General features: G+C 39.6%; 2 protein-coding genes across 3 annotated transcripts in view; both read right to left on the bottom strand.

The window, feature by feature from the left end:
- RasGAP1 (Ras GTPase activating protein 1) overlaps positions 1 to 2,555 on the bottom strand; it is a 51,381-nt gene extending 48,826 nt beyond the window's left edge. The window contains exon 1 of one of the 2 annotated variants that reach the window (XM_076175476.1): positions 2,417 to 2,555. In XM_076175476.1, the coding sequence (XP_076031591.1) occupies positions 2,417 to 2,471 (55 nt within the window). In that variant the 5' untranslated portion in view covers positions 2,472 to 2,555. The other variant, XM_076175477.1, reaches the window with a different exon arrangement.
- A 4,341-nt stretch (positions 2,556 to 6,896) lies between these two features.
- LOC143019424 (uncharacterized) lies at positions 6,897 to 8,906 on the bottom strand. The gene has a single exon (XM_076175061.1). It carries the CDS (start codon positions 8,904 to 8,906, stop codon positions 6,897 to 6,899), a length of 2,010 nt encoding a protein of 669 aa, XP_076031176.1.
- Positions 8,907 to 14,143: the final 5,237 nt, after the last annotated feature.

Raw genomic sequence — 14,143 nt, 5'->3', positions numbered from 1 at the left:
ATAAGTCTCTACCTAGTCTAGTGCCAAACAAGATCCTTGGCCACTACCATCCCCACCCATTACCTATACACAAACCAGAAACTAATCTAAACAAAACTAACCCAGTGTACTTTGGCATAACACTCTGGTCATACCAACATTGGTTTGGCAATAAAGACTTGAACACATTAGTTTCAAAGATATTAAGAAATATAGCTTTCCATACATATGCACTGATTCTTGGAACAATATAAGGTTAAAGAAATGGTAGTCAAGACAACATAAGCAACTTCAAAGCCAAGATTGACCAATGGAAGCAGACAGATCCTCACCAGCATAGTTATCTTCTATGTTACAATTTGGTAAATACAATTTAGCAAATATAACATATATGGGGTGGAATACCTCTGGCAAGAGTCCAAGATTATAACTGGTTTCCTATGTAACACACACCTAAGGCTACCCACCCATAACAAAGTGGAGGGATTTCCTTTCAGCTGAATAAAATTGCCCTCTGGTAGCTAACATAAGTCCTTGACATAAAACACAGAATAAAGGTTAAGCTCAAAAAGCGTTCGACCCAATCACTGAAGAAAGGGTTTCCTTCAGCTGAATAAAATAGCTCAATGGCAACTAAAATAAATAGTTATCAACCACAGCAAATAAGATAAGCTTGATAACTGTTTAATCCTTTTACTGTGGAAGGTCTTTCCCTCAGCAGAACAAAATTATGGCAGTAGCTGTAATATATATCCATGTCACAAAATGGAGCAGAGGAGTTAGTTAAGATAACCATGAAATATTATATTCTACCCTATCACTATGATGGGGTCCTTATCAGCTTATTAAATTTGCCTGTAATCAAATGGAATAAATATCAATGCCATAAAATGCAGAGAAGAGGTAAATCATAAGTTAAGAATATTTCACTACAAAAGAAGATTCACTCAAATAAGTCAGTGTCCAGTGGCAGCTAGAATATATCATAGAATATGGAGTTACATGAGATAAGCCCAGGCTATCTTTAACCCTTTCACAATAGAAAAGCGTTCCCCTCAGATGAATAAAACTGCAGGACAATCACTAGAGTCAATACTGGTCATTAAATATACTGAAAGGATAAATCAAGATAATCTTGAAATAAGTTTAACTTTTATGTCAAAAGCAGTTTCAGTAACAAGTACTGGTCAAAACAGTTTCAATACCATCAAAAACAGTTAGAATTTTTTTTTCTAATTTAAACAAGTGTGAAACTATTCTACTGAATTAACTGCATAAAAATCATGGGAAAAGGCATGATTTGCTCTCCCACCCTTCCAACAATAAACATACAAAACAAATTATCAACAATATTATATTGCGAAAAATTTAAATTACCTTCAAATATACTGGGGATTATTTATAATTCATTTTGTCCATTTTGACAATTCATGGCAAAATAAATAGTCAACAATCTATTTCATCATCAAAAATTTTCAATCACCTATGTCTAAATATACAAGGAATTGTTGATAATTTATTTTGTTAAGTTTACCACGAAAAGGGTGGTGGAGTATAGCCAGATAGGACCACTATTTACCGAGAATGCCCGTACTACCTTTTTCCTATAATGTTTCTCAAGAATGGCATCATGAAACAACTATTTTTTCGGTATACATATTTCAAATGCAATGATTATGAGATAACTTACAAAACGGATGACTTGATACCACTTGAACTAGATTTTGAATTCACTCCCTCCCAGAATTTTGGGTTTCCCTGCACCTTCTATGAAGTTAACTAGGGATGTTCAATATATATAAACAGCTAATGTAATACACCACAAATCAATCTATCACCATTCATATCAGCAACAAAATAACAACTGTCTTATATATAAACAATATGGATAAGAATTTATGTTATAAGGGAGAATGGAGATTGGGTCAGGGCACAATGATCCACACTAATGTGTATCTAGATGAACACACTCCATTTTGCCCTCCAATCATGACTCTATTCTGTCTTTCTTTAGCATAGCTATTGGCTGTATGGGGATTTTTGCAAGAAATATGCAACGATATAGTGAGACCGAGGACAGATATCAACAGGTGTCATTCTGTGTGTCAATGAATGTGATGTAGGTCAGGAACTCATCCCAACTCTTTTAGTGTTTCTCAAACCAACTACTGACAACTCTTCAAACGTAATCTTATCAAGCCTTCGCACACAGTGCCCTACATAGATAGTGTAAATATCTCTAAAGTTTGTTTACAATAACAATGTCCAGGTCACTTCAGTGTAAGTAAACAAAAGCAATACTTCCCAAACAAACTTTTGACATTCCTTATATTTTAGATATGGTTGATTAGGTACATAACTCAACAAGTATTATGCAAACTCTTAACTATAATAGACTTTTGCGTGCAATAAACATGTACTTGTATTGCCTACTTACCTAATTTAACTTTTAGTCTTTCAACCAGCCTAACTTGGCCAGACGATACAGCCATTTTGATCCATCCCTTACTACCAGTGCTACCAACATGATACAATAACACTGATAACTTGCACTGGCTATATAAAGTTAGTTGATCTATCAGATATTTCACATTAGAAATTAATGTATAAAATTAAATGAAAATTCATGCAAAGTAAACCTGTACTGCTTAGGAATAGAGAAATTTGTTATATCTATCACAAGCCCCACGGAAAGAGTTGTAAAAATTTATCCGAAGGGCTGCAGTCTCATAAATCAGAATAATTGAGTACGGCTAAAAGGGAATAATCATACTTCAGAATAAGACAAACAAAATTTACTCTTAAAATATATATTTTTTCATATATTTTATACTCATCTACGCTTTTCTCATTCTTATATTAATGAATCTCAAAAGACATTTCCACAGATTGAGAGAGCAAGGTTGATGACACGAGAAAAGTAACTTCCCAAGCAGTGTAGTAGGCGAGAAAGAAAACGGAATATTCATTCACAAATGGGAATAGCGATGATACAAGTGTTAGTCCAAAATGGGAGGGTTATGATTACAATACCGTAGACTAATACATATATCCAATCGATTTCTATGTGTGCAATGAATCTGTTTGGAATGATGAACAAATTTGGATAGGAATGAATCATACAATAGACATGAAGGGTGACAAGCCTATTTGCTCCAGCACATTTTTCTGCTGGCTGCGCCTAACACAACTATTCCATTAAACAGAATAGAGATCATAGCATGAATGACAAGTTATGCAATATACGTATTTTTCTGGATGTGTCACCACTAATTTTACACTAACTTGCGATTTCAGTCCGCCAATGGTAAAACGTAAACATGAATGGTTTCAAGCGGCCAATTTTGATATCCAGGTATTTAAAAAACAAATGTTGGGTTTTACTGAATATCTAATTAAAATATATGCGAAATAACTTGTAGATGACAGCAGAGTAATTTGTTAACAAGTATTGCCCGGAAAGGCCAATATCAACAATGACGATGAAGAATCTTGTGATAATGACAATTCTTATCAGCGTTAACCTCTGTGGCACTTATCCTTCTGTATTGACTGCCACCGGATATCTCTGGCAAGGGTAACCCCTTCCGTACCGTATGATACCCATCTCTTTCTTCTACATACCGACAAACTGGACTCCGTGGCGCCCCCCTTCTGTTGCGAGGGGGGGGGGGCGTTTCTATTCACTTGAAATACATCCCCTTATGCAGCGAAAGGGATTTTCTATCGCAATAGTTATCAAATTTTATTGTACAGTACTTCTTTGCAATGACTGAAGTCATATGTACTGTTACCATGAAATTTTACAGTATGGCAGATTTTTTTTTTATTATGACTACCCGTCAAATTGTTGAGAGTTTTATTACACAGAAAACATACTATGTTGGAAGTCAACATTTGTTAAAGTAAAACAAAAAATATAATTTAGTTATATATCGATTATTTACGAAACAGTGTTGTTGGCGTACACGTTATACGTAGCCTACTTACCATTGCTAAAGGTATAAAATTAAACCGTTATACGTAGCCTACTTACCATTGCTAAAGGTATAAAATTAAAATGCCCCTGTTGGTTCCTCCCCCGACTTCAAATACTACACATCAAGTCATTTCTTTTCCCTGCACTTTAAATGACTCCATGTTTTCCTGCGACATTTTGGTGTTGTGACTGTCTGTGCTTTAGGATTTTCGATTGCATATCAAAGGTGGTTGAGTTCGGTCACCCAACGTGGAATGGAAATGTACTAAAACTATTTCAGTTGGGGAAGGGTCCTGAGGTGGGAGGACGGGGCCACATATCTCTCCCATGTGCTTGGGCTTGGTGAAAATAGTGGTCTTTGAGGGGAGGCTAACATACTCCCCTCTAATAGGATTGTTTTTGGTTGTAATGGAAGACATGCTCTAAGATGAAATGAAGGACAAACCATACATAGAGCAACTGTATTTTGTCGCCGACAATTAATCAGCGTTTCTATCCTTACGGACAATATTACACTGCTACCGAGAACTATTTGTTTTCGTTGTGTTGTGTGGAAGGTATTCCACTGATATTAAAAGAACAGTAGACGTCTATTTGGGAGTTACTAACTTTCCGTTTATGTTTTTTTTTTTTTTATAAGGAGAGAGTATACGGAATCGAACATTCGAAGGGCTGCTGTGGGTGAGGTTGCAGAGTAGGCTTTGCGTTAATAATCAATTTCACATTTGTAAAAGGATTTAGTATATTCTAAATTGATCATCTGACTGCTTCCTAGGCTGTGTGAGAAGTCACAGGTTTGAAGGCTGCGTGATGCCAAATTTTGCTTATTCATTTATATTGTTCAAAAGGGTGTTTATGTAAGATGTCCGGAGGTGATTTCAGTACGTTATTTTTGACTAACCGTAAAATCAGAGGATATACCCTCCCCCTCTTTCTCCGTGCCTACGTAACCGACGCGTAGTTTTGTAGTTAGTAACAGTCCCCCCCCCTTTCTTTCTGCCCCTCCCCCATCCTCCGTCTTCGCGCCAAAGCCTACCTGTGGTGGACAACCCCCCACATGTGCAACGACGCGGTATTTTGGCTTATAGCATCGCCGCCTCAGAAATGGGATGGACCAGGAATTGATAGTTTGTGTAGAAGTAGCTGGCCTTCGGCCTTATAGTAATTGTATGTAGGCTAAGTCTATAGTACGCCTGTATTACATGCATTTGTATCCTCTTGAAAGCACAACCTAAGCCCTGCCGAGCCATGTTTCGGTCAGGTTGGGTCGTGTGCTACTTTTGCGTACGCATAGGCCTATATAAGATGTCAGGTTCTGGTGTCCCCGTTCAGTTCCTTTCAGCACTTGTACCCAGCAGTGCCCGGCCGAGGCTCGCGGTTACTCTTGTGGTTTAGGGCAGGGCTTTGTGCCCTGCCCGCCGACCCAGCCTCGGTCGACTCTCGAGCTAACAAGAATAAAGCCACGAAACTCACCGGAGTCTCCTTCACTCCTTCGGCACCTAAGCGCAAGTAACATTTTCGCGTAATGTTACATACCCACGCTCGTGGTTGGCCGAATTGTCCGAAACACAGAGAGTTACAGTTTCACGCCTTAGACTATTTTCAAAAAATTCTCATCCAAAAGAAATAAAATTATGTGGTTTGAATAACACCAGGAATATATACACCCCTATAGATACCTCGACCAAACTGATTCGACCTAGATACGAAAATGTAAAAGGGGTGTGTGAGCGTCATTTCTACTGAAGACTCTCGACAGGTTGATGTCTATTTTCTCACCCCCCCCCCTTTGTAATGGTATATACTTTTTATGTAATATAGCTAAATTTCATATAGATGTAGATTTTTTTCTACTGAAATGATCACTCTTGACAGATTCCCCGAAAAAACATCTCCCATAGGACGTAAATACACACACACACACACACACACACACACACACACACACATATATATATATATATATATATATATGTATGTATATCAAGGACTACTATTAAACAGGACGTGCACACCCAGATTCCTGACTCCGCTAGCGGAGGCCATTGCTTTCTTTGTAACCTAACATTTTATATTGGACAAATATATCAAAACTAGAAACCTGACATTGTATATAGGACAAATATATCAACTATTGACTTATTCAATGCAGTATAAGTTAATACAAACTTTTATAGTGAAATAAGAAATTATCTTTAAGGCACTGTTATGCTTTGAAATACCAATTTTAGCTGGACTTAACATGTATTATTGTATGAGGTTAGTGGACACTTTAAAGGAACCCAAGTTGCTGTTGTTATACATTTTACAAACAAACAAACATTCACACAAATAAACAGACATAGAAGCAAAAGCTTACCAGACTGCAGCAATGGGACCTTTCGCAGTCAGGCTCGTAGATTCCTATTAGCGCTAGAATTTTCAATTGTCTCGGATTTCACGAGGCAAAGGGGTGACTTAGCTAATTTGGAAACCGATATTTAAAAAAAGATACGCCATAAATTGCTGCATAAATGTATTTAAAATTAAAAAACATGACTCATAATGTTATAATTTTTACTTACTGGTGTGTGATAAGGCTTTGTTAATTTAATTATAAGGTAAAACTAAAAATAGGTAATTATTTTTTACTGAAGTAACTATGAGCAGTAAAAATAAGATGATGTTGATTTCGGTTTGTGCATTTTATCTGAGAGTGTTGAAAAATAATGGATATCACTGTCACGTCCTGTATATAAAGATAATCAGTGAGATAAAAAATAACAATAGTGGTGGCGGACGTACGAAGTTAACGACATTTTTGTAAAGAATAGCCTCTTAGATCTGCTGGGAGCTATTTTCAAACAAACAAGCACCCGGCTTCGCCGTCCACGGCTACGCCGTGGGTGCTTGGCCTGCGGCGCTCCCCCCCCCCCTTTGGGCTCCGCCCAGTGTTTATTCAATGGTATGTTTGACTTCCAGTATATCTCTCAACGTAATATCTAGGGGCTGCAATCGTATTCCTGTTGGCCATTACAGCTTCATCCCACACTATAACTGATGTCATCCTTAATAACCGTGCCATCTCAGAGTTCTTCTTGATACCACATGAACGTACTTCATTGTATTCCATTAGTGGAATCTTGAACATGTTGTGAGCCGTTCTACCTCCATGTAAAACTGTTGCAGCGATACCCGAAGACGCGACTGCCAAGGCTATCTTTCCCGTTGAACGAACTGTGTCCAGTATAATGTTTAGAACGAAAGACTTTCCTGTACCCCCAGGAGCGTCTAGGAAAAAGCCATTGTTACAGTCTTTTCTGCCCCCTTCTACGCGTGCCATCACGGTTTCGTAGCAGAACCGCTGTTTCTCGTTTAGGAGAACCTTTTTACCTTCAACTTCTTCTGCTAGCCTAACTTTGTTGTACGATTTCTCCCTACGGATGACATTTGTTGTCTTTTCTCCGTCTCTTGAAGGCGGTAAACCGTATTGAACTATTCTCCCACCTCCACAGTTTAAAACGTTTTCTTGTATATCGTCTAAGGCGTCCAGATAAATTTCGTCATTGTACTCTGTTAATCCTCTGAAATAGAGGAAATCACTCGCAAACAGATCTTTAGTTTCTTCCCAGATATTTGACTGATCCTCTAGGTCAGAAAACACCAGCATACTCGCGTACGTTGATCTTAGCTGTTTTCTGTCGTTTGTGTGATTAATGATCTCCATGATTGTCTGTTTCCACGTTTCTTCATCGTTTAAGAGACCCATAGCTTTTACGGTTTCCCGAAAGGTTGGATGTGTTACCCCTTGACCTGTTCTAAGGTCTGTAAAAGATGTAGGACCTCTTTTATGTGTTAGAAGTAGACGCATACAGAATAGTTCAACAGTTTTACTTGTTACAGCCCGGATCCTTCCTAAAGAAGAAGTTCTGGTCTTTCGTTCCGTCCATTTTCCCTTATTCTTTTCGTAGAAGAAAAAGTTTGGTACTTCATGGTAAAAGAGACTGGCAGCGAATTCGTTTTGGGAACATAATTTGAAAAAGGGCGTTAGTTGGGTATCTTTAGAGACCTTATTATTGATGGTTTCCTTTGATGCATCTTTGTTGTAGAACACTTCATTTTCCCCTTCAAGGTGTAAATCTAGTGAAACGACAGGAGGGTGACTTTTGTGAATAGGGAACTTGAATATCTTCCAAGTAGCTTCATTCGCGTTAACGTAACGCGCCTCTTGGTAGTTTTTGACCTCGTTGACAATTTGATCGTTTTCTCCTGATTTTGTGAACAGAATACGGTCGCAACCTTTGTTAACGTACTTGGTAACATATGCGATAGTTTTGATGGAATTTGAACATTCAACGTTGATGTGAGCGTTATATTTAAGGCACAGATACGGATTATAAGGGACAACCCACGAATTATCTATTGTTGCTTCCTCTCCTTTAACTTTCTTGGTAAAAGAATGTCCGCCTTCCCCTACGGCTCTTCTTTTGTAAAGAGGGTACCCGTTGTTTCCAAAGAGAAGATTGTCCCTGCAAAGTTTAGGGAAGCCTTTTACACAGAATTCCTTCCCGTTTACTGATTTTCCTTGACAACATGCTTGGGACTCGTCGAAACCCTTGCAAGGACCATGGATCATGCATGTTGTAACAGTTTCGAATAACCTTGGCTCTTTTTCTTTGTCTGGTATTTCGGCTGAGATGATTCTTCCCACTAATTCTGCGTCAACACGATGTTCCATCCACAAAAGAATGTGAACGTGAGGGAGACCTCTTTTCTGCCATTCGATGCTGTAAAGGTGAGCTTTTACGCGTCCAAAAATGTTCTTGTTGGTCAAATCATCCATGAGTTCGTCGACTTTCAACTTGAAGATTCTGCTGACTAAATCAGGTCTATCGCCCCTATTTTTCGAAGTAGCATGGGAACCCGTCTGTTGCGCGGCTTCGCTCAGTTCTTCCCAGGCAGGATTCATGGTAAAAGTTATGAAAAAGTCAGGAGAACCATAGTTAGTGACGAACGCGAGTGCGTCCTGTTGACGCTGTTTCATGTATCTTGGGCCCCCAACGTATGTTGGAGGAATAACGATACGTTGTCCAGAATTTTTACCGTCTTCACTCCAAAATCGACGAAACCACTCTGGACCGCGGAGACTTATCTTTTATATTATATTAGATTAGATTTTGTCTTATTGTTTCATTTCATTACATTTAATTTCATTTTGTTTCGTTTCGTTTTTTTTTCTCTCTTTCTCTCTCTCTCTCTCTCTCTCTCTCTGTGGCCCTTTTTTCTGAGACATTTCGGGCTCCGGGTCTCGGCTCAGAAGATCTTCTCGAAATATTCTTCTTCTTTTATCTATTTATTTGTTTATTTATCTATCTATTTATTTATTTATTTATTTATTTATTTATTTATTTATTATTATTTTTTTTTTCTTGTCTTTTTGAATTTTGTCTTTTTGGTTTTGGTTTTTTATTTCTTGACCCGGAGGTAGAGACTTTCCAAGACCTGGGTCCTCGCAGCCTACCGCCAATGCAAGGAGAAGTGTCGGTCACGAAGGTCCTTTGTAGCGATGATAATCGCTGGGCTCGTTGACTCGGGTCCTCGAAGTCTGCTTCCCCGAACTCCCCGAGGGGCTTGCAACTTCAGAGGACTTGCACCCTCGCTGAGGACTTGCAACTTCAGAGGACTTGCACCCTCGTAGGACTTACGACCTCGGAGGACTTGCAGCCTCGAAGGGCTTACAACTTCGGAGGACCTGCAACCTCGGAGGACTTGCACCCTCGGAGGGCTTACAGGGAGGTGTCCGCAGATTGCCACGCCGACTGAGCACTTGAAGGGTTTTAACAAAATCGACGAAACCACTCTGGACCGCGAAGCCGCGGGCTTCCAACTTCAGAGGACTTGCACCCTCGCTGAGGACTTGCAACTTCAGAGGACTTGCACCCTCATAGGACTTACGACCTCGGAGGACTTGCAGCCTCGAAGGGCTTACAACTTCGGAGGACCTGCACCCTCGGAGGACTTGCACCCTCGGAGGACCTGCACCCTCGGAGGACTTGCACCCTCGGAGGGCTTACAGGGAGGTGTCCGCAGATTGCCACGCCGACTGAGCACTTGAAGGGTTTTAACAAAATCGACAAAATCGGCGAAACCACCCTGGACCGCGGAGACTTATCTTTTATATTATATTTGATATGACTAATTTTACGTGAGCCGTGGCAAACTGCACGTCAGATTAAAACATATATATATATATTTCATTAAAAGTGATGGCTAGTTTTGCATTAATAATTTTCTTAATGGTATTTTCCATATACCTTATTAAGGATTTGTTTTCCTTAGAAAGGAAATTTATGACTTGGCTGTATGTAGTCATATTAGCTAGATCGCGATTTCGGGTTCAAGAACCTTCTTCAGTAGCTATAGGGATAAGAATTAATCCGAAGATTCTAGTAAAGATCTAAGTTTTATACTAGAGTTTCTATACTTGCTAATCACTGGGGGAGGTCACCTAGTATTACGGGCAGGGACGAAATGTCACGTGCGCTAGGGAGCCTCCGGGTTTGTGTTGTGGCGGAATGTGGCGTTTTGTCTCGTAGTTGGACGAGTGGCGTTTTGTCTCGTATTGGCGTTTGTGGTGTTATGTCTCCTGTTTTTATTTGTAACGGTTTGTCTCATGGCGTTTTGTCTCGTATTGGCGTTTGTGGTGTTATGTCTCCTGTTTTTATTTGTAACGGTTTGTCTCATGCGCCAATACGAGACAAAACGCCACTCGTCCAACTACGAGACAAAACGCCACATTCCGCCACAACACAAACCCGGAGGCTCCCTAGCGCACGTGACATTTCGTCCCTGCCCGTAATACCAGGTGACCTCCCCCAGTGATTAGCAAGTATAGAAACTCTAGTATAAAACTTAGATCTTTACTAGAATCTTCGGATTAATTCTTATCCCTATAGCTACTGAAGAAGGGTCTTGAACCCGAAATCGCGATCTAGCTAATATGACGACATACAGCCACGTCATAAATTTCCTTTCTAAGGAAAACAAATCCTTAATAAGGTATATGGAAAATACCATTAAGAAAATTATTAATGCAAAACTAGCCATCACTTTTAATGAAACATGCATTAGAGAAAAACTCCTGCCCAAATACACTGACAATATATACATATGTATATATATATATATATATATATATATATATATATAACTTAAAACAAAGTTTATCGTACCGAAAAAATTAAGTCTTCGATGCAAAATTATATTTTCGATACATTACATGGATTTGCCTATTGCTTGGTGCATTCAAATGAAAGTATATATCAGTATACGTCCTTTGAAGTCGGTAGAAAATGAGAAATTGCTTGGCTTGATACAATTATAGGCTGTTTTACGAATATCATCTATGATTATAAATAGAGGCTCAAACAATGCTATATGATGTTTGCAATCATGAAATTAATTGACTTAAATTTCAGACACAATAATGTACAAGGATACACCTCTGTAAGGTTATAAAACTTGCCCAAAAAAGTATTTATTTTCCGGCAAGAATTACAAAATCTGGCGGTGTCTGGTATCAATTTGCTCACTGCGAAAGGTCCCATTAATCAGCGAGCCGGGCCTTCTTTACAGAGGTCTGGAGAAGGGCTGCATTCTTCTGCTGGTCTTTCTCTAGGTTGTGGAGGCCATTCAGAAGAACATTTGCCAGACGACAGAACATCTTGGGACAATGCCAATCCCACTGAAGCTGGTCAGTGTTGACACGATCTCCATCAGTCTTTTCTGGCAGCAGGAACTGTGACGGGCTTCCTTGATGAAACACAGTCCACATCTGACAAGATCAAAAGTGCACACATGTGGAGTTGTCAGGGAACCTCTGGACACTGTCTCGATAAAGTCCTTAACGTCACTGGTCACAAGAGGTTCCTCGGCGCTGAAGACCACATCGTCCGCGCACTTCGTTTCAAACCACCCCCCCACACAGGCTGCACTGCACTCTTCACTCACAGTCAGTGTCACATCTGTGGTGCACCTCTCAATAGAGGCTGCATCCTCTAGGTCAATTGCAGTCCCCAAGCAGGTATGTTCCTTCAACACAGGGTGGACATCGATGGACTGGAGGTTTACGGCAGCATATCTCGTGAGGCGCTGCTTGCATGCGGAGAACACATCCCTAGTGGTCATGAAAGAGTTTGCACCAGTTGATTGACGGTAGACTGAGAACTCCCCCTCAAGCCGGTCACTCTGGATCTCACGCAGCAGGACATAATGGAAGTCAGCGTTTCTGAACAAGTAGCGGAAACGGCAGTCAGTCCCTGCATAGTCTGCACTTGTTCATTCTTGGTGTCATGGGTGAAACACTTGATTCGATTTGCTCCATGTCCTGAAGAAGTCTCTTGGAAAATCAACAGGAAAGTCTGCAGGCTGGTTGACTGGGGATCCTGAACAGCTCGATATGGATCGTTCATGCGCTGATCTTGGCCCCCTTCCCAGATACATTCACTAAATTCCACCAGTTGAGGATGATTTGGATGAACTTAGCAGTGTCATGACATCCTCTGAGCTTCAATGAAGCCACAACCTTTTCATTGAAGACCTTCAAGACATGCTGCACATTTCGTAGTTGAAGTTGTGAGGGTCTGACAGCAAATTTAGTGAGGGGAGTAGTCTTCAGAATACTGCCTTTCTCTGACTCGTACAGTTCCTTGACGTCAGCAAATGATACTGTTGTTTTATTGTCAAGACTGATCTTCTGGCACTTCTCACTGATCCAGTTGTTGCGGATGCACTTCAGAAGTTGCACTGTGTCAAAAAGGAGAAACCAGACACGATCTTTGTCAAGAGGATGCTTGGCTGTGGCACGGCAATCACCCGGAAAATAAAACAGCTTACAGTACTGCTGGTTTATCTTGTGGTTGTCTGTGATAGACTCGATGACACGCCCACCTGCCCTCTCAACAGCAGCTGCCGCCTCTTTCACACGCTCAAGCTGGTATGCTGCTGTGAGCTTGTGGACGGGTGTCACAGAAATCATAATACAAGGTCCTCTGTGCAGCGACGTCATCATAATACATAGCATAGAAGTGGCCTTGCAGTCTGGCTTGTTCACTGCCATGCCACTCAGAACCACACCAGAAAAATGTAACAGTTGGCCGAATCTATACTTCATCTATCAAGAGAAATAAATTATTCTGCTGCAGTGTCTTCACTGTGGCAGATGTTTCCCTCATCACCTGATCCTTGTCAGTAGATGAAATGATGTATTGCAGCTTGCGTTTCCTTGGCAGCACCAAAAAGTCTCTGAGCTGTTCATAACTACACTAGGGGTATGATTCAAGAGCAAAACAATAATCATTCATGGAAAATTCACAAATGAAAAATCTGTCAGAATCAACAACAAAGTTATCACGTGCCATAAAATCAATTGGAAAATAAAGTTAAAGGTGGCCGAACGTTTTATTTTCCAAGTGGTTTTATTACACATTTTGTGAATCACGTGTTGTGGTTTATTCGTATATATATATATATATATATATATATATATATATATATATATATATATATATATATATATATATATATATATCAGGGCTGTGGAGTCGGAGTCGGAGTCGGAAGCCGGTAAAAATATACCGACTCCAGTTAAATTTACACTTTATAAGGCCTTCGTTTAGTCTGTAGAGTTATGCAGTGCACACTCCTTGTAAGTTGATTATATATATAAAAAAAACATAATTTTATAAAATGTAATAAATCTCATCGTCTTATCTTCGTTGTCATACCACTAAACCCCCAAAACGTCATTGTGCAACGCTGGCTTTCAAAATTATACAGAGACCGATAAACATCCAAAGTATTACTTGAATAAATTAAACACCTCAATTTTACACCTGTTGATACACAGTCACGGGAGCTGTAATATTCCTGTCAAGTTCCATATGCATCGTTTCCATCACTCCATCAGTTTGGTGGTTTCTCCCACTGCTGTGTTACCAAACAGTAGAATAATTATGATTTCAACTGTAGACTAACGCAATAATACTATCTCTTCTTTCCTTTCCCCTTCTTTTTTTCCCTCTTTACTTTTTAACAATGAATGATTGAAATAAGGTTATTTAAAGTTGAAAAAAAGTTTCACGTTTCAAACATGTTCAGCTGTATCTTGTTTTGTACTCGTATCGATAAGATCGGTTCCAGAACCAG

Source organism: Oratosquilla oratoria, chromosome 37 (genome assembly GCF_046742065.1).
Source record: "Oratosquilla oratoria isolate Oo_2021 chromosome 37, ASM4674206v1, whole genome shotgun sequence".
NCBI classification, from domain to species: Eukaryota; Metazoa; Arthropoda; class Malacostraca; order Stomatopoda; family Squillidae; genus Oratosquilla; species Oratosquilla oratoria.
This window is presented reverse-complemented; position numbering and strand designations above follow the sequence as displayed.